Source organism: Anomaloglossus baeobatrachus, chromosome 6, assembly GCF_048569485.1.
Source record: "Anomaloglossus baeobatrachus isolate aAnoBae1 chromosome 6, aAnoBae1.hap1, whole genome shotgun sequence".
NCBI lineage: Eukaryota > Metazoa > Chordata > Amphibia > Anura > Aromobatidae > Anomaloglossus > Anomaloglossus baeobatrachus.
In genome coordinates this window covers 148,156,752-148,182,421 of record NC_134358.1, presented here as the reverse complement: position 1 = coordinate 148,182,421, position 25,670 = coordinate 148,156,752, and the positions used below count along the sequence as shown (strand labels likewise).

Here is a 25,670-nt window from a genome sequence, read left to right as displayed (position 1 = left end):
TCCAAACTTTTGGTCTGTACTATCTCTCTCTATATAAAAATATATATACACATATCTCATTTGGGGTGCGTCTTATAATCCAGTGCGTCTTATAAAACAAAAAATTCGGCATGTGGTGTTTATCATATACAAGAAGATCACCACTTTATTAATTCTTGTAGCCCTAAATCATGGAAGATCCTTGCATTCAACGCAGTATATCATGTTAGTTTAACTTGTTTTACATGATAAGCCTGAAAGATTTATGCATTTTAAGGTTTATTATTCTAATGGTCGAGTGGCTTTCAGGATGGAGACCTGAAATGATAGGATGATGCATTAATACTATGTTTTATAAAGTCAGGGGTTTGATTTTCCAATCGAGTAAAAAAAAATGTAAAAGTCCTTATGACCATATACAGTAGTTTTGAATTATCTGCTCCATAAGGTAGAAGCATCTTTACACTGTCACATCAGACGCACTGGGATTACAATGCAACTTTCCTTCCTTGGTTAGTGGAGATATATATGAATCCATAGAATGCAAACTATTGACTAAATTGTAACATTAACATCATCTTGTGATTTATAAAACTATATTAATGATATACAAATAGCCTCTTCAGTAGTAAGAGTACTGGATCTCTGGGGCTACCTATTGGATGTAGCAACCCTAATAGTCAATACTGACCCTTTAAGGAGCCTTGCCGCATGACTGGATAAGAAGCCAAACCAGAAACTCCATTTACAGACTTATGTTTCAAGGTGTTGCCCCTCCTCAGTGCAAACCAGGGCGTCTGATTTTTTGTTTTTGAGAGGCCTCTGACTGGGGCCTAAGGAGGAACGTTTCTCTTTACGGAGAGTTCCACACTGGTGTATGGAGACTTATAGACCATGAAATGCTCCTCTGGGAATTTTAAGTATGTAAATACCCCCTTCAGAAGGAAGAGGATTTAATTTCCACCTATTTTATGTGATGTTATTTCACAATATCCGATTGTATGTAATCCAGACTAAGGATCCACTGGATAAAATATTCTAAATACAGTAAAGACAGTTTGGTAATTAGCAGATTTTAGCATTTTCTCTACAGTAATAAAGCTTTGCAGCACATTCCAGCTTACATGTGTGCTTTGAAGTAGAGGAACTTATTATGAAAGTGAAAATACCAGTCACATATAAGCTGTTTGGGTTACTTGCTTATCCTTTAGTAAGTTTCCAGGTGTGAAATCTTGTTTTTCCTTTTTCTTCCTGTCCCACATTTCTTTACTTTGCACAGAATGCTTGACAGTCCCAGCCGCCTAGATGAAGAACACCGATTGATTGCCAGATATGCAGCGAGACTGGCAGCTGAGACCACTTCATCAGTAAGTACATATAGAAATGTAAGTTGCTTGTTCCCATTTGAAGTCCTCCATGTTCAAGGATCTGGTATACTGCTTATTTAGTGCCCTTTTCTGTTTTTACAGCATTGTAATAGGCCGTGTATGAATGTCCTGTGCCTGGTTTGAAAAAAAAAATACACAATGTAGAAAAGTGCACCTAATTGGTTTTGCCACACCTGTAACGACCCAACCAACCTAATTATAAGATGGTTATAAGCAGCAGCACTCAATGTCAGGCAGCAGCTGCAAAGGCAAACAAGATTTCACAGTGTATACAAAAAAAAGACAATCCCCTGATCCCAGTGTATTATTACCCCTCTATAAATCACTCATAAGGCCAAATCTAGAATATGGGATCCAATTTTGGTGCCCACATTTTAAAAAGAATATTGGAAAGTTAATGGTCAGTTAAAAGATGGACAACTACAGTAGATATACATGGGATGGAAGGTCTCTCCTAAGTTGAGAGATCAGAAAAGTTTGGCATTGAAAAAAGATGTCTCATAGGAGATCTGATTTATATGTGGGGTCAAAAGAAAGGACTGGAACATGACTTATTCCTTCCGAGGACCTTATCCATATCAAGGGGACATACATTATGTGTGGGGGAAAGGAGGATTTTCTCACAACAAATGTCATTGTGGGTTATAAATAATGTAGTACTAGAGAATACATATCTGGCCAAGGACCCATTTCTCTTTTCAACCTATGTTCCTTCCTGTTACTTATTAAAGGGAACCTGACAGCTGATACGTTGCCCAAACCGTGCGCAGCATGTATTATCCCCTGGCTATATGATGACAGTCAGGTGTGTTGGACTTTGAAATGCTCCAGCGTTTCAGAGAAAAACCTACTTTACTAGCTGGCGGAGATCGAGCCCCACAGCAGACTAGTTTTACTGGCAAATCCATGGCAGCTTCTGCCTGCCGAATGACCATGACTGACAGGTCTCTGCCTTTTTGTATGTACAGGTAGAGACCTGTCAGTCATGGTCAGCGAGCAGGGAGAAGCTGCCAGGGACCCACCTGTCTGACTAGTCTGCCTTGCTCAGTCTCCTGCATCTATTAAAAGTATGTTGTTTTTTTATAAGATGCCACTGCTTTACAGAGTCAAATATAGCTGGCTGGGATAGTGCAGGCAGTGGCTGACACATGCTGCCCACGGTTTGGACAACATGTATCAGCTGTCATGGTCACATTATTTTTACCATATACTAAATACTATTTGGAATAATATCTTGCATATGAATTGCTAAAATAAATAAGCCAGCATTTTTTTGTTCACCTACTTCACAAAAACTGACTAAACTGCAATTTCAAAACTTGTTATTGGTACTATTTGGAGTGCTATTAACTACAAGTAAGTTCACAAAATCCATTGATTTAAAAAAAAAAATAAAATAAATAAATAATTGAAAGGAGTATTTAAACAATGTACTTTTTATTTAGCAAAACTAGTAAAATGTAATTTAGTCCACTACATAGCTGGAATCCTACTAATATAGAGATTACATTTTATTATATTATTAAAAGGGTTGTCCACTACTTTTACATTGATAGCCTCCTTAAGATAGGTCATCAATGTCTGATCGGCAAGGGGTCCGACACTCCACACCGCTGCCAATTAGCTGCTTCCGGTCTCGGCGGCAGCCGGAAATGTTCCGTTCTGGAGCAGTTGCATCTTCTGATAGTGGCCACAGCCAGGTACTTCACATCCTCCTACCATTCAGATCATTAGGAAGCGGACGTGCAGTATTCTACCGCGACCATTATAATCAGAAGATGGAGTGTTTCTGACTGCCTGCTACCGCTGCCGGGACTGAGAACATCTGATCGGCGGTGGTGCCGGGTGTTGGACCTTGGCCGATCAGACATTGATGACCTATCCTGAGGATAGGCCATCAGTGTAAAAGTAGTGGACAACCTCTTCAAACATGATGAACAATGTAAATTTCTTCAGCGCTCTATTGGGAGACCCAGACGATTGGGGTATAGCTACTGCCCTCTGGAGGCCACACAAAGCACTACATTAAAAGTGCAAGGCCCCTCCCCCTCTGGCTATACCCCCCCGTGGTATCACGGGTTCTCCAGTTTTTAGCTTTGTGTGCGAAGGAGGTCAGACATTCCATGCATAGCTCCACAGATTTTAGTCAGCAGTAGCTGCTGACTGTTTCGGATGGAAGAAAAGAGGACACATATAGTGTCCCCAGCATGCTCCCTTCTCACCCCTGGATGGTGTTGTAAGGTTGAGGTACCTATTGCTGGTACAGGGCTGGAGCCTGACATGCTGTTTTCCTTCCACATCCCCTGGTAGGGCTCTGTGGAAGTGGGATCCTGCCGGCCTCTCAGCTCTGATGCCGGGCTCCATCCACAGACCCATTAGAACCTGATGGATTCGGAGCAGGAGTACGATCAGGGACAGGGCCCTGCATCTTACAGGTACTCTGTGTCCCCGGCAGGCACAGACACACTCCGGGCTGGCTGGGTGTTATAGTGCGCCGGGGACCGCAACGTGGAGTTGGTGTCCCTACAGATTACTGGGGGATTGTTTGTGTTTGGGAACGCAGCGCCGACCCCCTCTGGACCGGGCGGCGCTGCTGTGACTTGTGGTGCGCCGGGGATCCGCCGTCCGCGCTTTTACGGCGGCGGCGGTTATAACTTTAGTCCCCGGCTTTTTGGGCCTAGGACGCCGGCAGCTCCGATTCGTTCCCGCCCCCACCCTGTCATTCAGGGTAGGGGAGAGACGCTGTTCGCAAGCAGCGACGAGGGCTGGAGCCTGATTTACATGCTCCAGCCCTCTCACTTGGCACAGAGGGAAGCAGGCTTCCCGCTCTTGGCCAGGAACGCCCAGGGCCCGCCCCCCTTCCTCTCTCGAGACGCCGGCAGCCATTACATGCATGCCTGGCTGGAGGAAGGACGCAAGGCTCTGGGAGACCTGGACTAGGGGCTATCTGGCGACCACACACCCGCTTTTTAAGCGGGCGGTAAGCGATTTTTCTGTGCTGGTCCCTCTAGTGCCTCACTGTGTATCAGTGTACTGGGTACAGATATATAGATATTGTATTTCTTGCACTGTGAGGTCGCTTCTGGCTGCATATCCCAGATCGCTCTGTGGAAGCAGCAACATGTCATCCTCAAAACGCAAGGCGCCCAAGGCAAAAAGGGCTGTGTTTACTGCGTGTGCTGCATGTGGGGCTAATCTACCAGCAGGCTCTGATGACCCCCATTGTGTGCAATGCTCCGACCCGGTGCTGCTTCGCCAGCCGGAGTCAGGAGAGGTAGCGACCCAGGCTGAGACGCTTGTAAGTTCTGCCCCGGTGACAGGGACGGACTTTGCAGTTTTTGCAGATAATATGTCTGTATCTATGGCAAAAATCCTTGAGACCTTGCAATCTATGCATGGGGCTCAGTCTCTGGGCACGGCGAGGCCTCTGTCCTCAGGTCCCCCTTACTTGGAATGTATCCAGCCCACAGGGGGGTCCCCGGCTTCACAGGCCGAGGATTATGACTCAGATGATGGCCCCAGCCACCCTAAGCGAGCTCGCTGGGAAAGACCCTCGACGTCTTCACACTGCTCAGGGTCTCAGCGCAATCAGTCTCCCTGTGATGTGTCTGATGAGAGTGATCAGGAATCCACTCCTGGAACCCCTCTCAACCTGGATACCCCGGATGGGGATGCCATGGTAGACGACCTTATCTCAGCCATCAATAGGCTGTTGGATATTTCTCCCCCAGCCCCTTCAGCAGAAGAGGCGGCTGCGGAGCAGGAAAAGTTTCGTTTCCTTTATCCCAAGCGTAAATTGAGTGCTTTGTTAGATCACTCTGACTTCAGAGAATCAATCCAGAAGCACGACGCTCACCCAGAAAGGCGTTTCTCTAAACGATCTAAAGATACGCGTTTCCCTTTCCCCCCTGAGGTGGTCAAGCGCTGGACACAGTGTCCAAAGGTAGACCCCCCGATTTCCAAACTTGCAGCTAGATCCATAGTTGCAGTGGAGGATGGCGCTTCACTTAAAGATGCCAATGACAGACAGATGGACCTTTGGTTAAAATCTGTCTATGAAGCTATAGGCGCGTCGTTTGCTCCGGCATTCGCAGCCGTATGGGCACTCCAGGCTATTTCAGCTGGCTTAGCAAAAGTGGATGCTATCATGCATCCAGCAGTGCCGCAAGTGGCGCACCTTACCACGCAGATGTCGGCGTTTGCGTCTTACGCTATCAATGCGGTCCTAGAATCTACCAGTCGCACCTCAATGGCGTCCGCCAATTCGGTAGTTTTGCGCAGAGCCTTGTGGTTAAAGGACTGGAAAGCAGATGCTGGTTCCAAAAAATGTTTAACCAGTTTGCCTTTGTCTAGAGAGAGACTGTTTGGCGAGCCATTGGCTGACATCATTAAGCAGTCCAAGGGTAAAGACTCCTCTTTACCACAACCCAGAACACCCAAACCTCAGCAGAAAAAGTGGCAGCAGAGGTTTCAGTCCTTTCGAGGTTCGGGCAAGACACCATTTACCTCGTCCAAAGGGACTCAGAGGACGCAAAGAAACTCAGATTCGTGGCGGACTCACACACGCCCCAAGAAAGCAAATGGAGGTACCGCTTCCAAAGCGGCTACCTCATGACTTCCAGCCCCCCCCCTCCGCATCGCCGGTCGGGGGCAGGCTCTCCCGCTTTTCCGGCATTTGGATGTCACAGGTCAAAGACCGGTGGGTGACGGACATTTTGTCTCGCGGGTACAGAATCGAGTTCAATTCTCGTCCTCCAGCTCGGTTCTTCAGAACCTCCCCACGTCCAGACCGAGCAGATGCTCTGCTGCAGGCGGTGGATTCCCTAAAAGCGGAAGGAGTGGTTATCCCAGTCCCTCCTCAGGAACAAGGGCAAGGGTTTTACTCCAATCTCTTTGTGGTTCCAAAAAAGGACGGCTCGTTCCGTCCTGTTCTGGACCTAAAACGGCTCAACAAACATGTGCACGCCAGGAGGTTCCGGATGGAAACCCTCCGCTCTGTCATTGCCTCAATGTCCAGAGGAGACTTCCTTGCCTCAATAGACATCAAAGATGCTTATCTCCACGTGCCAATTGCTACAGAACATCAACGTTTTCTACGTTTTGTGATAGGAGACGACCATTTTCAGTTCGTAGCTCTTCCATTTGGTCTGGCGACAGCCCCACGGGTCTTCACCAAGGTCATGGCGGCGGTGGTAGCAGTCTTGCACTCTCAGGGACACTCGGTGATTCCTTACCTAGACGACTTATTGGTCAAAGCTCCCTCTCAGGAGGCATGCCAACTCAGCCTGAATGCTACGCTGGAGACTCTACAGTCTTTCGGATGGATCATCAACTTTCCAAAGTCGATCCTATCACCGACTCAGTCACTAACGTATCTTGGCATGGAGTTTCATACTCTAGCAGCGATAGTGAAGCTTCCGCTGGACAAGCAGCGGTCACTACAGACAGGGGTGCAATCTCTCCTGCAGGGCCAGTTGCATCCCTTGCGGCGCCTCATGCATTTCCTAGGGAAGATGGTGGCAGCCATGGAAGCAGTTCCCTTTGCGCAGTTTCATCTGCGCCCACTTCAATGGGACATTCTCCGCCAATGGGACGGGAAGTCAACGTCCCTGGACAGGAAAGTCTCGCTTTCCCAGACGGCCAAAGACTCTCTACAATGGTGGCTCCTTCCCACATCATTGTCTCAGGGAAGATCCTTCCTGCCTCCATCCTGGGCAGTAGTCACGACAGATGCGAGTCTGTCAGGGTGGGGAGCAGTATTTCTCCACCACAGGGCTCAGGGGACGTGGACTCCGCAGGAGTCCACCCTTCAGATCAATGTTCTGGAGATCAGAGCAGTGTATCTTGCTCTACTGGCCTTCCAACAGTGGCTGGAAGGAAAGCAGATCCGAATCCAATCGGACAACTCCACAGCGGTGGCATACATCAACCACCAAGGAGGGACGCGCAGTCGGCAAGCCTTCCAAGAAGTCCGGCGCATTCTAATGTGGGTGGAGGACAGAGCATCCACCATATCCGCGGTTCACATCCCAGGCGTAGAAAACTGGGAAGCAGACTTCCTCAGTCGCCAGGGCATGGACGCAGGGGAATGGTCCCTTCACCCGGACGTGTTTCAGGAAATCTGTCGCCGCTGGGGAGTGCCGGACGTCGACCTAATGGCATCCCGGCACAACAACAAGGTCCCGGCATTCATGGCGAGGTCGCGCGATCAAAGAGCTCTGGCGGCAGACGCCTTGGTTCAAGATTGGTCGCAGTTTCAGCTCCCATACGTGTTTCCGCCTCTGGCGCTCTTGCCCAGAGTGCTACGCAAGATCAGATCCGAGTGCAGCCGCGTCATACTCGTCGCTCCAGACTGGCCGAGGAGGTCGTGGTATCCGGATCTGTGGCATCTCACGATCGGTCGACCGTGGTCACTGCCAGACCGACCAGACTTACTGTCCCAAGGGCCGTTTTTCCATCAGAATTCTGCGGCCCTGAACCTGACTGTGTGGCCATTGAGTCCTGGATCCTAGCATCTGCTGGATTATCTCAGGGAGTCATTGCCACAATGAGACAAGCTAGAAAGTCGAATTCGGCTAAGATCTACCACAGAACGTGGAAGATTTTCTTGTCCTGGTGCTCTGCTCAGGGAGTGTCTCCCTGGCCATTTGCATTGCCCAAGTTTCTTTCCTTCCTGCAATCGGGGTTAGAAAAGGGCTTGTCGCTCAGCTCCCTTAAAGGGCAAGTTTCGGCACTATCCGTGTTTTTTCAGAAGCGTCTAGCACGTCTTCCTAAGGTGCGCACGTTCCTGCAGGGGGTCTGTCATATTGTGCCCCCGTACAAGCGACCGTTAGATCCATGGGATCTGAACAGGGTACTAGTTGCTCTCCAGAAGCCGCCCTTCGAGCCTCTGAAGGAAGTTTCCTTTTCTCGGCTGTCGCAGAAAGTGGCGTTTCTTGTTGCAATCACATCGCTTCGGCGAGTGTCTGAGCTGGCAGCTCTGTCATCTAAGGCTCCCTTCCTGGTGTTCCACCAGGACAAGGTTGTGCTGCGCCCCATTCCGGAGTTTCTCCCTAAGGTCGTATCCTCTTTTCATCTTAATCAGGATATTTCCTTGCCTTCTTTTTGCCCTCATCCGGTTCACCGGTATGAAAAGGCCTTACGTTTGCTAGATCTGGTGAGAGCACTCAGAATCTACATTTCCCGCACGGCGCCCATACGCCGTGCCGATGCACTTTTCGTCCTTGTCGCTGGTCCGCGCAAGGGGTTGCAGGCTTCTAAAGCCACCCTGGCTCGATGGATCAAAGAACCAATTCTAGAGGCCTACCGTTCTGCGGGGCTTCCGGTTCCTTCAGGGCTAAAAGCCCACTCCACCAGAGCCGTGGGTGCGTCCTGGGCATTACGTCACCAGGCTTCGGCTCAACAGGTGTGCCAGGCAGCTACCTGGTCCAGTCTGCACACTTTCACCAAGCATTATCAGGTGCATACCTATGCTTCGGCGGATGCCAGCTTAGGTAGAAGAGTCCTGCAGGCGGCAGTGACACCCCCGTAGGGGAGGGCTGTTTTGCAGCTCTAACATGAGGTATTTATTTACCCACCCAGGGACAGCTTTTGGACGTCCCAATCGTCTGGGTCTCCCAATAGAGCGCTGAAGAAGAAGGGAATTTTGTTACTTACCGTAAATTCCTTTTCTTCTAGCTCTTATTGGGAGACCCAGCACCCGCCCTGTTGTCCTTCGGGATGTTTTTTTGTTGTTTGCGGGTACACATGTTGTTCATGTTGAACGGTTTTTCAGTTCTCCGATGTTATTCGGAGTTAATTTGTTTAAACCAGTTATTGGCTTCCTCCTTCTTGCTTTGGCACTAAAACTGGAGAACCCGTGATACCACGGGGGGGTATAGCCAGAGGGGGAGGGGCCTTGCACTTTTAATGTAGTGCTTTGTGTGGCCTCCAGAGGGCAGTAGCTATACCCCAATCGTCTGGGTCTCCCAATAAGAGCTAGAAGAAAAGGAATTTACGGTAAGTAACAAAATTCCCTTCTTAACACTACAAAAAAAGGCAGAGTTGCTGGGTGGGATATAATCCCCCTTTTGAAAAAAGTTAATAAAATATATTCAGTCAGTAAAAACAATACCGAAAAATGGCGTCAAAAAATAACTTGTCCCGCAAATAAACAAGTCTTTTTTTTGTTTTTTAAGATGCATAAATAGTGGAGGTGTAACTGGATCCACTAAACAAATGTCCATCAAGACCTAAAGTTCTGTTGGCTGAATAGGCTTCTAGTTGGTAGTAGAATTGGTGCTAGGAGGACAGTGAGATTAGCAAACCTGGGCAGCATTATTTATCTATATGCACTAGCTTGTCGGCGCAGTTTGTGCTAGTATAGGATAGAAATACTTGTTTATCATGTGTACAGACTTCGTATTGTTAATTTATCTGCATGTAAGAGAATAGTCTGCTGATGTTCATGTCCTGAAAATAAATAGCATTTCTTGAAGCAAAACAGCTTGAGATAAAAATTTGTCTTAGTTTGTCCTCTGCATTCAGCACATCTTGCGGAGGAACGTGTATCCCCCTAAAGGGTGTCGTTGTGCGGCCGGCTCGGGCAGGGATGCTCGGGAGACTCCAAATAAGAATGTTTTGTTTTATTGCAGCAGACTCAGCAGAGAGGCCCAGACATCTCTTTTACCATCGATGCAAATAAACAGCAGAGACAGCTTATTGCAGAGCTGGAAAATAAAAACCGGTACAGTATCTGCCATTTGTTTTAAGGTTTCTCTTGTGTACACTGTTAATGAAATCATTACACTGCAGAATAAGCGCTTGATTGTGCGGACATGGCTCTAGACTACACGCTGTAGAATTGCTAATCATTTATTTCAGCCCATTTCATTTCTGCATTTGGAGTGATGAACTTGTCTTATGGCCCATTTACAGTAAGCGTATGTAGAGTCAATACCACACATTGTCCATCTAAACACACAGAGCAATTGATCTTTAAAAAACAAAACTCCAATATTTTAATGTGATGTTGATCTCATCTTTAACGTTGATACACAAATCATGCTATGTCGGCAGCACACACCCTCATGTAAACAGGGAAGTGCTACTGACAATAATAGAAATTCTGGAGAAAGTTCTATTGTGCCAATGTGCTAAAATCTTACAATAAGTATAGCATGTAAATAAAACACCGCAATCCGCCTACTACACTGGTGCTTATTATGGGTATACTATATGCTCGTGTAAATAGGCCTTGAGAGTACTGTCCACTGTATGAAATTTTACAGCTTTTGTAGTTTATAATATTATGGTAACTTAGAAAGGATAAGGATGAAACACCGTTAAAGGGTCATGCCCATATTTTTTAAAGCCTATCAATAGGATGGGTGAAAACTTGCTAATCGGTGTTGATCGAATACCTGAAAAACTGATTAGTCCTGAGAACAGGCCTCTACAGAATAGAGTGATGGCATGACCATGCACACCACTCCCTTCATGTTCTATGAGACTGCCGGAAAAGCCGAGCGATGTACCCGGCTATCTCAGTGAAGGTTTTGGTGCACATGCCCAGCCAACGCTCGCTTCCAGTGGGACATATTAACAGCCTAGTTCTCGGGATTGGTGGAGCCTCAGCAGTCTGACCCCACCAGTAAGTAAACTGTCACCTATGCTATGAGCAGGTGAAAACCTCTCCAGATGGAAATAACCCTTTAACCAAGTATACTTGTTACCAGAACATGATGGTCTCATTTTACTAGAGGAGCAAAACCAGAAAAGAGTGAACCTGAAGTCTAACTGTGGAGAAACTGACCATCTTCTGATATACTACCTTTTAAGATGAATTAATTGACTGTTATTTAGCAGAATTCCAGACTTCTTTCTTACAGAATGGTGATAAACGTCCATATGTTGTATGTCACAGTAACATTTTGTTCTGTCTGTTTCCAGAGAAATATTACAGGAAATACAAAGGTTAAGAATTGAACACGAGCAGGCCTCTCAGCCCACACCAGAAAAAGCACAACAGAATCCCACTCTTCTGGCAGAACTCCGACTGCTCAGGTAGGAAAAGATAAAATCTATCGACGCAGAGTATTTACATTCTGTCCCTAGCCATGCGGTTACTAACCAATTTGGGGAATAGTCGTCATGACAGCAGAATTGTCCCAATACAAATCTCAAACAAAAAAAAACAGACCACAACATAAAACTCAATGTACATCAAGCACAAAGTAATGTCAAATAGTGTTCTTCTTGTCATGCCATTACATAAATGGATTTACCACTTTGTATGACATTTATTTAGTTTCACATTTATAAGTTCTTTGTGATAACGCCAGAGCACTTTCTTGTGTTTCTATAATTACATGAGGAATATATAAACAGAGATTAGTGATGGGCGGACTCACAGATACCCGGAATCGGTGGTGTGACCGGGTATTTAAAACCAAACCCGTTTCTAGTTCGGAATTGATTCCAGATATTTCGCCAGACACCGGTCTCCATAAAAGTCAATAGGGACCAGAATCGAATCCGGCTCTTAAAAATGGTGGTAGACAGGATAGGGGGATTAAAGCAGGCGGGTTATACATACCGAGTCTCCCGTGCGGCTCTAACGCTACTTCTGGAGCCGGTCATTATCGCTCATACATATCACTGCTTAGCTCGCCCACCGGCAGTTCTAGCATCTGTGATTGATTGCAGTAAGACAGCACCTCCACCCTGAGAAGCAGTGTGTCTGACTGCTTTCAATCACAGACCCTGTCTGAGGCTCTAGATTGGTGTAAAACTAAATAAATAAAAAAATGGTATAGGGTCCCCCCATATTATGATACCCAGCATAGATAAAGCATACGGCTACAGGCTGCAGCCCCCTGCCATGTGCTTATCTAGGCTGTGTATCAAAATAAGAGAAACCACATGTAGCTTTTTTTTTTTAAATTATTTAAATTAATTATTTATAAAAAGGATGTGCGGTCCCCCAATTTTCCTACCTAGCCGTGAAAAAGCCCAACACCTGGGAACTGGTATTCTCAGGCTGGGGAAACCCATGCTTGTTGGGTCCCCCTACCGCCGCCAGGATCCTGAAACTTTACCCAGCTCCTCCCGATTACCCTGGTGCGGTGGCAGTCGGGGTAATCAGGGGTTAATTACAGCTCACAGCTGCCACTAAGCTGTAGAATAGTAATGGGAGATGTCTATGAAACCCCCATTACTAATCTGTAAGTGAAAAGAAATAAACACAAACACCGGAAAAAAAATCCTTTATTTGCAATAAAAGACAAAAGATCACCGAGGTCACTGAGTTCATAGACCTGCATCTCCTGGCAGAAAGCCAAGAGATGCAGGTATTTTGCCAAGAGATGCAGATTTGGGATGAAATTTCTACAGCATATTCCTGCATCCAATCTACACTTCCTGACAAAAATACCGCATCAAAACACCATGTGCTTTTGATGCGATAGTAATGCGATTTTTTTTTTCTGCCAGGTGGTGTAGATTTGGTGCAGGAATGTGGTATAAAAATGTCAGCACCAAATCTTCATCTCTTGGCAAAAAAATGCACAAAAACTGTTTTGACACGGTTTTGGAGCGGTTTTCTGACAGGAGGTGCAAATTTGTTTCTTAAATCTGGTGCAAACATTTCAGCTCCAAATTTGCACCTCCTGGCAGAAAACCGCACCGACACGGCGTCAAAACAGTTTTTGTGTGGATTTTTTGCCAAGAGATGCAGATTTGGTACTGAAATTTTGACACCATATTCCGGCACCAAATCTATACCTCCTGGCAAAAAATCGCATCACTATCGCATCAAAACTGCATGGTGTTTTGATGCATTTTTTGCCAGGAGGTGTACATAGGGTGCAGGAATATGCTGTAAAACTGTCAGCAACAAATCTGCATCTCTTGGCAAAAAACACAAGTGGTATTCTGCCAGGAGAAGCAGGTCTGTGAACTCTGTGACTTCACCTCACCTTTTGTAGCAACCATGTTTCAATGAGATTGGTGGGTTGGGGACCCTCCTATTCTTCAGGGAAGCCCACTATTCTGATGATATTGCCACGGAGCATATTTTCAACATCATCCAGTTTTATCCAGAGTACCCTCACTTCCCCTGTGGACCATTTTAGAGACTTTTCCCATCTTGGTGTGCGTCTTCTGCATGGAGCTTCATACGCCCTCTTTTTGGCATTATTTCGCTGTGAGAGGTATGCAGACATGAGCAGGACTGCTTGGTAACACTAGTCAACAGCAAAATCGGTTCAGACATGGAAACAGTTGGACTTAATTAATTTTGGGGTGCTGAAAACAAAAATGATGCTTACATTTTGAATTTGGCTCTAGTTTTTATGATTCAGGGTTGCATCGATATTTCTCACAGTGTTTGATACAACGCTAGGCAAGGAATACATCATCAGCCTTGCGTCATCAGTTTTGCACTATCCAACTGACTAATGGATTGCTTCTTCAATATTGCATCATCTCCAAATGACTAATGAATTCAGTCATCAGTATTTCATCATCTTTAAATGACCAATGGTAGATGCCAAAGAAAGAAAGATGATGCAATCCTAATTAAACTTGCATCACACAACTCTATAAAAGGCGCATGTTCTCCCTCTATCATTAACACAGCGTTTTCAGCGTTCGACTGATATCATTGTTCAACTATTCAGTGATGCCTCGGACTTGCATTAATAAAGCAGATCATTTCTGCTATGTCTGTGGTGAGGTGACTTTTGAGTCACAAAAGCAAAACTTGACTCATATGGTTAAGAAAGCCTACAACCTGTATTTTGGTTGCAAAAAAGGAGATCAGGACAAGGATCAGGATCAGTGCCTCTGTGGTGACTTATGCCGGCGTCACACGGTACGATATATCGGGCGATATGTCGTCGGGGTCACTTCGTTAGTTTATCACATCCGGCATCGTTAGACATATCGTACCGTGTGACACCTCCGAACGACTGTGAATGAGCAAAAATATTCACCTTATCGTTGCTCGTTGACACGTCGTTCATTTTCAAAATGTTGGTCCTCATTCTGCGCGCCGGTTGTTCGTCGTTCCCGAGGCAGCACACATCGCTCCGTGTGACACCCCGGGAATGACTAACACAGCTTACCTGCGTCCCGCCGGCAATGCGGAAGGAAGGAGGTGGGCGGGATGTTACGTCCTGCTCATCTCCACCCCTCCGCTTCTATTGGCCAGCCGCTGTGTGACGTCGCTGTGACGTCGAACGTCCCTCCCCCTTCAGGAAGAGTATGTTCGCCGCCCACAGCGACGTCGTCAGGGAGGTAAGTGTGTGTGACGGGGGTTTAACGACTTTGTGTGCCACGGGCCACTAATTGCCCGTGATGCACAAAAGACGGGGGCGGGTACGATCGCTCGTGCGATCGCATGATAGATCGTACCGTGTGACGCCGGCATTAAAGCTGGTTGCCCTCCAGGTTGGTTACACAAAGTACTGTTGTTTCCTATGTGAATGGGACAGTCTATCAAGACAAGAACACTACAAGAAAAGAGACTGGTCACTCAGAAATACACTGCAGCCGGGGACTAATAATGTTCTTCCAGCACTTGTCGAACCACAGAAAATTCTGTTACCTCCATTGCATATCAAGTTGGGTCTCATGAAGAACTTTGTAGAGGCAATGGACAAAAATGCAGAAGGTTTCAAGTATCTCATTTGTAAATTTCCAAGGTTGAGTGAAGCAAAGATAAAGGAAGAAGTCTTCATTGGTCCTCAGATTCGTGTGCTTCTGCAAGATGAGGAGTTTCACCGTTTACTGCATGGGAAGGAAAAGGCTGCATGGGTAGCATTCCAGTTAGTGGTAACAAATTTCCTTTGAAACACCAAGTCAGACAACTATAAAGAGCTGGTGGAAAATCTTCTTCAGGCATATCAGAATCTTGGCTGCAACAGGTCATTAAAGATTCATCTCTTGCATTCGCATCTAGACTTCTTTGCACCAAACTGCGGAGCAGTGAGTAATGAGCACGATGAGCAATTTCACCAGGAAATTGTGACTATGGAAAAAAGAGATCAGGGTAATTGGAACCCTTCGATGCTTACAATCACCAGACATATCCAATGCTTGAATAGAAGAGACAAGTAAAAAGGAGCCGAGTATCCAGTGACAAAGGACATATTTTGTACTGTGCAATAACGTATATTAAGTTAAAATTATAATTGTTAAAAGTGCTTAGACATGTGAATTAACCCCGTAAGGGCGAAGCCAGTTTTGTACTTAATGCCCAGGCCATTTTTTGTAATTTTGACCAGTCTCACTTTATAAGGTTATAACTCTGGAACGCTTCAATGGATCCCGGTGATTCTGAGATTGTTTTTTTTGTGACATGTTGGACTTCATGTTAGAGGTAAATTTAGGATGATTTTTTTTATTTTATTTGTGAAAAAATCTGAAATTTGAGAAAAAAAAATTAAAATTTTGCAATTTTCCAACTTTTACGTTTTATGCCCATAAACCAGAGAGTTATCTCACACAAAATAGTTAATAAATAACATTTCCCCCTTGTCTACTTTAGATCAGCGCAATTTTTGAAATAAAATTGTTTGGGGTTAGGAAGTTAGAAGGGTTCAAAGATCATTAGCAATTTCCCATTTTTTCAACAAAATTTACAAAACCATTTTTTTAGAGACCACATCCCATTTGAAGTGACTTTGAGAGGCCTGGGTGACAAAAAATACCCAAAAGTGACACCATTCTAAAAAGGTACTCAGAACCACATCCAAGAAGTTTATTAACCCTTCAGGTGCTTCACAGGAACTAAAGTAATGTGGAATGAAAAAAAATAAAAATTAACATTTTACCTAAAAATGTTGCTTTAGCACTAATTTTCTTACTTTTTCAAGAGGTAACACCAAAAATTGGACCTCACACTTTGTTACCCACTTCCTTATGAGCGCGCTGATACCACACATGTGGTCAGAAACCTTTGTTTGGGTAAATAGGAGGGCTTGGAACGAAAGGAGCAATATTTGAATTTTGGAAAGCAAAGTTGGCTGAAACAGATTGCGGGCACCATGTTGCATTTACAGATCCCCTAAGGTACCTAAACAGCAGGAACCCCCCTCAAGTGACCCCATTTTGGAAACTAGACCCCTTAAGGCTTCTATCGAGGGGTATAGTAAGCATTTTGGACCCACAGGTACTTCACAGATTTTGATAACGTTACGTTGTCATATTGAAAATTGTCATTTTTTCTCAAAAATGTTGCTTTAGCATCAATTTTCTCACTTTTTCAAGGGGTAATTCCAAAAATTTGACCCAAATGTTTGTTACCCACTTTTTTATGAGCGCGGTGATACCTCACATGTGGTCTGAAACCTTTGTTTTGACAAATGGGAGGGCTTGGAACGAAAGGAGCAATATTTGAATTTTGGAAAGGAAATTTGGCTGAAAAAGATCGCGGGCACCATGTCGCATTTGGAGGACCCCTTAGGTACGTAAACAGCAAAAAAACACCACAAGTGACCCCATATTGGAAACTAGGCCTCTCAAGGAATTTATCTAGATGTTTGGTGAGTACCCTGATTCCCCAGGTGCTTCACAGAAGTTTATAACGTTGAGCCATGAAAATAAAAAAATAAAATTTTACCACAAAATTGTTACTTCAACCAGGTAGCTTTTTTTTCACAAGGGTAACAGGAAAAAAATCACCATGAAATTTATTGTGCAATTTCTCCTGAGTTTGATGATATCTTATATGTGGTGGAAATCAACTGTTTGGGCACACGGCAGGGCTCGGAAGGGAAGGAGTGCAATTTGACTGCAAAATTGGCTGCAATCAATAGCGGACACCATGTTGCATTAGGAGAGCCCCTGAGGTGCCTAAACAGTGGAGGTTCCCCACAAGTGACCCAATTCTGGAAAATAGACCCCTCAAAGAATTTATCTAGATGTTTGGTGAGTACCCTGAACCCCCAGGTGCTTCACAGAAGTATATAATGTTGAGCTGTGAAAATAAAAAAAAATACATTTTTACCACAAAATTGTTACCTCAACCAGATAGCTTTTTTTTAACAAGAGTAAAAGGAAAAAATCAGCATAAAATTTATTATGCAATTTCTCCTGAGTATGCCGATACCTTATGTGAGGTGGAAATCAACTGTTTGGGTGCACAGCAGGGCTCGGAAGGGAAAAAGTGCCATTTGACTGAACATTTGGCTGGAATAATTAGTGGACGCTATGTCGCATTTGGAAAGCCCCTAAGGTGCCTAAACAGTGGAGGTCCCCCACAAGTGACCCCATTCTGGAAACAAGACACCTCAAGGCTTTTATCTAGGTGTATATTGAGCATTTTGAATCCACGAATACTTCACAGAATTTGATAAGCTTAGGTTGCCATATTGAAAATTTTCATTTTTTTCACAAAAATGTTTCTTTAGCATCACATTTCTCACTTTTTCAAGAGGCAACAACAAAACTTTGACCCCACAGGTTGTTATCCAATTTCTTGTGAGCGCAGGGATACCCCATATGTGGCCAAAAACCTCTGTTTGGATAAATGGGAGGGCTTGGAATGGAAGGAGCACCATTTGAATTTTGGAAAAGTTGAAATAAATTGCACGCACCATGTCACATTACCAGGGCCTCTTGGGTACCTATACATCAGAAACCCTCCACAAGTGACCCCATTTTGGAAACGGGACCCCTCAAGGATTTTATTCAGGAGTATAGTAAGCATTTTGAATCCACAGGTACTTCACAAAAATGTTGCTGTAGCAACAATATTCTAACTGTTAGGCTATGTGGCCATGATCCAGCGAGACGGCGTCTAGTACACAGTGTCAGCCTTCCTGCAGAGATGTGAGTGTTGTCCACGGGAGAACACAGCTGCCCATGCCCAGGATTTGGGTTCAAGCTGCTGTGGACTTTAGTTCTATTCTACCTGCAGAGAACACACTCATCTACGCAGCATAAATTGACATGCTGAGGCTCGGGAAGCTGCGCCACAGGTCGGTTTATGCTATGGAGAAAAGAAGCACAGTGGGCATGAGATTTCTAAAAATCCTTCCACTGTGCTTCTACTGCACAACGCAGCGCTATGGATGCAGGGAAAACACTGCACCCAAACTGCTGCAAACCCTGATTGTGGGCACATAGCCTAAAATGCTACAATGGATGAATGGATAGATGTCAAACATATATAACGTCCCACCCCCTGCATATTCTAAGCTGGCGCCCTTTAGTGCCTTTCATGTGGCACTAAAGGATGCCTAGCCTTGTATTTAGCCCAAAAAGAAAAAAAATAATGAAAATAAATGACGTGGGGTCCCCCCTATTTTTGATAGCCAGCTAGGATAAAGCAGACAGCTGTAGCCTGCAAACCACAGCTGACCGCTTTCTCTTGTCTGGTGATCAATTTGGAGGGCACCCCAGGCTGTTTTTTTTTTTTTAAATTATTTATAAATAAATAATTAAAAAAAAAACAAACGTGGGGTCCCCCCAAATTAGATCACCAGCCAAGGTGAAGCTGACAGCTGGTGTCTGGTATTCTCAGGGTGGGAAGATCCATGGTTATTGGACTCTTCCCAGCCTAAAAATAGCAGGCCGAAGCCGCCCCAGAAGTGGCGCATTCACTAGATGCGCCAGTCCTGGTGCTTCGCCCCAACTCATCCCGTTGCCCTGGTGTGGTGGCAAACTGGGTAATAAATGGGGTTGATACCAGATGTGTAATGTCACCTGGCATCAAGCCCAGCAATTAGTGATGTCACGGCGTCTATCTGATACCAGACATAACTAATTGACAGTAATAATAAAAAAAATTGACAACAAAAAGGAAAATTTATTTGAAAAAACACTCCACAAAATATTCCCTCTTTCACCAATTTATTGAAAAGAAAAAAAAAAATCGTGTCCCTGCTGTAATCCATTTTGGATGTCCCACGTCGATTCTGGACCTTCTAGAATATGGGGGGCACGTTCAGGGAACGTATCCCCCATTTTCTAGGAGTGCAGACCCTCCATTTGAGGAGAGTGGGTGCAAAGAATTTGCACCCACCCTCCCCGAGTCACAGCTGCAGTGTGCCGAGCAGCAGCCAGCGTCTCTGAACACATGTAGCCGAGCTGTCAGCTGCTCTGCACGTGTGACCAGCATCTGCTGTGAAGGAGGAGGGGGCCGCGGGGATCAGCGCTCCGACAGGTACGGGGGACACCGGGGGGAATAGGGGTTGACCTGGCAGGACCTGGGGAGCAGTTTTCTGTCGTATGTGTCATAGCACATGCGACAGAAACCAGAGGAAAAGGGTAAATGCGGCCGGCGCGCTGCTGTGTGCGCCGGTGTGCGCGTGGCCATCTTGGATTTTGCGGGGGGGGGGGCACTTTGGCAACACCGGGGGACCGGTTAGGAGATTTATCTCCCTTCTGACATGTTTGTTTATGCCAGATGGGAGATAAATCATTTTTTACCGGCGCTGCCATTTACTGTAACCTGATCATTGGTATACGGTGTATACCGGTCATCAGGTGAGCGGGGACTGAACAAACCGGCCTGAATCATGATCTCCAGGGTCTCAGCTACCCCCGGCAGCTGAGACTCTGGGGGGCGCTATACCCTTTTTTCCGATCGCCGTTAAAAAGCGGCGGATCGGAAGAAGTACCCTAATTTGTCGCCGTTAAAAGGCGTATCGGCTGTCGTTAAGGGGTTAATTATATAGTAGATTTGAATACACTTCAGTTTCCTCTGAATACATCTAATAAAATGTGCTTGACAATACATGTGCAGTTTTATATTTGTAGAAGTAACTACATGATATAATTTATTAATTTACGTAACAGTAAAACGCAAACTCTTCGATTTCATGGAAACTAAAGCCAAATATCCGTTTTCCTTGTCATATTTGAATTCAGCACATCAAAATAATTAGGAAATGGCTAATCTGATTTCTGAAGCTGACAACTTTTGAAATTTTGTTGCCTAGTGTAATCTGACTGATATAAGTTTTAGCTCACTACCATAAGAATAGCAGGAGCTGTAATACAATGGCAGAAGGACACACACACACACACGTCCTACAGCACGCAGAGCTAGTCCATGTCCCTTCTAACCTATACTGTGGATAGGTGCTAACATGCTTCCACCAGTCAAACCCTTTAATAAATGACTAGTTAGGATTATGTATTGTGCTTGCAAAGAGTGAACCTTAGTTCAACTATACAGTATCTTTCTGAACCTTTAGGGGTACTTCACACACAGCGAGATCGCTACTGAGATCGCTGCTGAGTCACGGTTTTTGTGACGCAACAGTGACCTCATTAGCGATTTCGCTGTGTGTGACACTGAGCAGCGATCTGGCCCCTGCTGTGAGATCGCTGCTCGTTACACACAGCCCTGGTTCGTTTTTTTATTGTTGCTCTCCCGCTGACAAGCACACATCGCTGTGTGTGACAGCGAGAGAGCAACAATCCTGAATGTGCAGGGAGCAGGAGCCAGCGTCTGACAGCCTGCGGTAAGCTGTAACCAAGGTAAACATCGGGTAACCAAGGTGGTTACCCGATATTTACCTTCGTTACCAGCCTCCGCAGCTCTCACGCTGCCAGTGCCGGCTCCTGCTCCCTGCACACGCTAAGCTAAGCGGTGTGCGCTGGTAACTAAGGTAAACATCGGGTAACCATACCCGATGTTTACCTTAGTTACCAGTGTCCGCAGCTTCCAGACGCCGGCTCCGTGCAAGCGCAGCGTCGCTTGCGCGTCGCTGGTCACTGGTCGCTGGTGAGATCTGCCTGTTTGACAGCTCACTAGCGACCATGTAGCGACGCAGCAGCAATCGTGACCAGGTCAGATCGCTGGTGGGATCGCTGTTGCGTCGCTAAAGTGTGACGGTACCCTTAGTCTTGTGTTACGCCGATGTCTCTGCTTCACCTTCCTAAAGTACAGGCACTAGAAGAGGAGTTACATGGAAGGCAGTAACACATTACTGCAAAATCAGGTGGTACATAGGGTTCTCTAGTCTGTTACCATGAAAACACAAAAGTTAGCCTAGAGGCTGTGTACATAAATTGGTAAGTGTTATTTTCATCTGAAAATTACCAAATGTTTAAATTAGATTTCTAATATCACCATTTTGCAATTTTTACACTGGCCACAAAACCACCTGATTTTAGGCCAATACAAGCTGTTCTGTAGAGTTCACTGACCAGCATCTCAATATTATCACAGACAGGATCACAATAAGTGTAACAACCATATACAATAGATAAAGCGGGAGCCAGTCTTCATGATAGGGAGAGACAACAGCTCATATCCTCTTCCTGCACAATGACATTTTTTATGCATCATGTCCAGAAAATTCTTCTATAGAAATCAGTGAGTAAGAGCCTGTCTGCCGTTGACTATGGGCTATGTGGTTACCTAAAGCATAACTTTTCATTTACATTTTTAATTAATAAATGAATAGTACACATGAAAATAAGCAACTTTGTAATATATTTTATCACATAAATTTTCTTCTTTTTCTGCCAGAATTGATCAGTCATTATCAAAATTCTCAATTCTGAGGTAAAATCTGTATTCAGTGAAGACTTTACCATTACTGAGATAGGAGATGACAGCTGTTACTGATGAGTATTAAGCCAAAGAGAATTTGTTCTTTGATAACAGTTATATCTTTATTGAGAAAGTTTTTAAAGTAATTTTAAAAGGAGATATGTCACTTAAAAGACCCAATCTACAAGGTTTGTCCACACAAAAAAAAATGTATATACTTAGTGAAAAAGTCATTTAACAAAATGCATAAATGCAAATTAGCAAGCTGTTCTACCGCAAAGAGTCCACTAGATGGCCAGACAGGCAGAGAGAGAAAAAAAAAGGAAGGAAAGAAAGAAGAAAGAAAGAGAAAGAAACAGGAGAAAAATAGACTATTAAAAAGGTAAATAGATGGACACAAAATATGTTGCATGAATACATGCCTGGCAAAAGAAGATAAGTATAACAGAGTCAACATAAGCCCAATGTTGTGTCTGAGGAGAAACATCTAAAGGCCCCGTCATATGTAGCGATATCGCTAGCGAGCGTACCCACCCCCGTCGTTTGTATGTCACGGGCAAATCGCTGCCCATGGCGCACAATATCGTTCGGAGCCGTCAGACGGACTTACCTGCCTAGCGACGTCGCTGTTGCCGGCGAACCGCCTGCTTTCTAAGGGGGGCGGTTCGTGCAGCGTCACAGCGGCGTCACTAAGTGGCCGCCCAATAGAAGCAGAGGGGCGGAGATGAGCAGGACGTAACATCCCGCCCACCTCCTTCCTTCCTCATTGCTGGCGGCCGCAGGTAAGCTGTAGTTCGTCGTTCCCGAGGTGTCACACGTAGCGATGTGTGCTGCCTCGGGAATGACGAACAACCTGCGACCTCAACAATCAACTATTTTTTGAAAATGAACGACTTATTAACGATAAGGTGAGTATTTTTGATCGTTAACGGTCGCTCGTTGGTGTCACACGCAACGACTTCGCTAACGATGCCGGATGTGCCCCTGCGATATATCGTTAGATATGTCGTTGCGTGTGACGGGGCCTTAAGACACAATTGGGGAAAGCTGAAAGTATATAAAAAAATGAGTAGGAGAGAAACATTTGGAAATTAGAAGACGGGTGCAATGCAAATACAACACACAGTATGTAAAAAATAAATAAATTAAAAAAATGCAGCTTGTAAGTACTATACAAAATACTATACAAAATCAACAGCAGTGTGTGCAATAGAAAAAGATATATAATGGAGGGTCACTCAGACACTGAAGAATATTAAATGCAGTAATGTAATAATGCCCCATCCTTGTTCCCTTCTTGTAGTAATGTGCCCATCCTTGTTCCCTTCTTGTAGTAATGTGCCCATCCTTGTTTCTTTCTTGTAGTAATGTTCCTATTCTAGCCCCCATCTTGTAGTAATGTGTCCATCCTTGTCCCCTTGTAATAGTAATGTCCCAATCCTTGTTCCCATCCTGTAATAATGGCCACATCCTGGTCCTCCTCTTGTACTACTGCCCCATCCTGGTCCCTTTCTTGTAGCAATGTCCCCATTCTGGTCTCCATCTTGTATAAATGGCTCCATCCTGGTCTTCATCTTGTAATGCCCTATCTTGGTCCCCATTTTGTAGTACAATTCCCTATTGTGCTGTTCTTCACATACACATTAAAAGAAAATTTATTTTCACCTGTCCTCCGTTCCTTCGGCTTCCTCTTTTCTGCCCATGTGGCCCACAGTGGATACCTTGACTATCGCTGCCCGGTCAAGGGGCCGCCAACGTCGGTGCTTTATTTCAGTTGAATGTGCTTCTTTAGATGCACATTCAATTGAAATTTATTTTCGCAAAGATAAAAGCTGTCCACACTGAAATACCCCTGCCAGCAGCTGATCCGGGCCGCGTGTTTGAGACTCTTGCTTTAAAGCCTGGAAAGAGCTACTTGAAAACCAAATAGGAGCTAGAAGTACTGACAGTCATGTACATGTCACCGTAGGCACCTGACTACAACCCTATAGAACATTTCTAGGGGCACTTGAAGATTGAAAAGGTCAAATGTTCAGTAAACTAGATACTCTAGAACATTTTCCACTCTTGCTGAACTAACAAAGGGCATTACATTTTGCACACATCCTGTTCAATTACATTATGCACTAAATTTAGTCGTAATAATAAAATTTGTAATTTTGGATTATAGTGAAAAAGAATAGACAATGGAATAATTTTTACTAGTTGTTGCCAATGGTTTGCAGTTTTTACATTTATTCAATGTAGATGGTCAGTTTAAGCCTCCGCAGTGTGTATAGGCACAAACGGAGGGTGGACTCGCAGCTGTACCTCGCTTTCTAAGCCCTTACATTCTGTCTCACTAAAGTGACAATAAACATGTAGCTGTGTATAGATTGTCTCACTGATACATTATTCCATTAATTTACATGCGCACCTACAACATTACAACCAAATATGTGAAATAACAGCTATGGGAGAGAGACAGGTTAATTTGTAATCCATGATAATTAATGCATGGTAAGCTTTCTGATCTGAATCATTCTTCAGACAAAGAAAAGATGAACTGGAGCAGAGGATGTCTGCATTACAGGAAAGCAGGCGGGAGCTGATGGTGCAGCTTGAAGGGCTCATGAAACTTTTGAAGGTGAGGGCTAAAAGTTATTTTTACAGTGATAGTAGAAGTAAAGGGGCTAAACAGTATTAGAAACATGGCTCCTTTTCTTCAAAAACAATGCCACACTTGTCCTTGGCTTGTTTCTATAAAGTAACGTCTGCGATCCAACGAGGGCATGCACAATGAGTTCAGAATGGCCGTCAACTTGAGTCGATGGAAGCGGGGATTCGCAGCCAGTCTCCCAGGCTGGTACTTGCCACGTCTCAACCTAAGTAACATCTGCGGTCCGAAGAGAACAGGCACAATGAGTTCAGCCTGGCCATCAACAGATATTGTTTCTGATATAGCAGCTCCATTGAGGTTATGAAGTCTGAACTTGAATACCGCACGTAGGGGCCGATAAATAAAAGCGTCTCCACCTGAAAACTAATGTAAAACTATTTGATTAGTCGCAGCATTTTAGCACATTGAGGAGATGCCTAAAAATTTAGCAACTTTTGACGTATCGACAGTTTGAAGCAACTCTGAAAAAATGGTAGTAGCTAGGACAGAGGTGAGGCTTAACCCTCCCTCACATTCAGCAAACGTGCTGGTGCTTCTTACCCCAAAAATGTTACTACAGTCTTTTTTTTTTTTTTTTTTTAAGACGCTCCCCAGTGATAAGATGCCTTTTAATACGCCAGATATTATTCCTGCATGCCAATCATTAGGACTGGCGTAAGAAACATCTCAATAAATCTGCACTATCGTGTGTGGTCAGAAGCCATGTTTTTCTAATTCTGTACAACCTGTTTGAATTACAGTCTGTATTTGTAACCTCGAATAGTCTGGGATGTCTCATATGTTTTAATGAACCTTCATATTCTGTTTTCTGTTGTGTATGAACATTTTACAGGAACAAGAGCTGAGACAGGCAGTAAGTCTTCCTGTATATTCCCATCACTGGGTGCATGTCTTGTATTAGCATGGGATGTGAAAAATGGTATATTATTTTAACAAACTTAACAAGCAGCTAACAATCATGTACATCTATTAGATTAGATCTATTTAGATGCCTTAAGTGCTATTGTGTTTTTTTTGTGATAAGACATCAAACAAAAGCTTTCTGTGTTGGTCAGTTGTTATGGATCATCAGTATTGTATTTATGTACGAGTTGTGTGCACACATAATGTATATTTACTTGTATTCACACTCACCTGAACACTATGGTGC

The 25,670-nt window shown here is 44.6% G+C and overlaps 1 protein-coding gene across 15 annotated transcripts in view; it reads left to right on the top strand.

Moving 5' to 3' along the window:
• The window catches only part of DTNA (dystrobrevin alpha), a 340,802-nt gene that overhangs the window by 277,395 nt on the left and 37,737 nt on the right, over positions 1 to 25,670 (top strand). For 8 of the 15 annotated variants that reach the window (XM_075353296.1, XM_075353295.1, XM_075353298.1 and 5 more), the window contains 5 exons: positions 1,259 to 1,346; positions 10,001 to 10,092; positions 11,298 to 11,411; positions 24,391 to 24,487; positions 25,353 to 25,373. In XM_075353296.1, coding sequence (XP_075209411.1) covers positions 1,259 to 1,346; positions 10,001 to 10,092; positions 11,298 to 11,411; positions 24,391 to 24,487; positions 25,353 to 25,373 — 412 coding nt within the window. The remainder of the gene's footprint in view (positions 1 to 1,258; positions 1,347 to 10,000; positions 10,093 to 11,297; positions 11,412 to 24,390; positions 24,488 to 25,352; positions 25,374 to 25,670) is intronic. The other 7 variants (XM_075353299.1, XM_075353306.1, XM_075353305.1 and 4 more) reach the window with 3 other exon arrangements.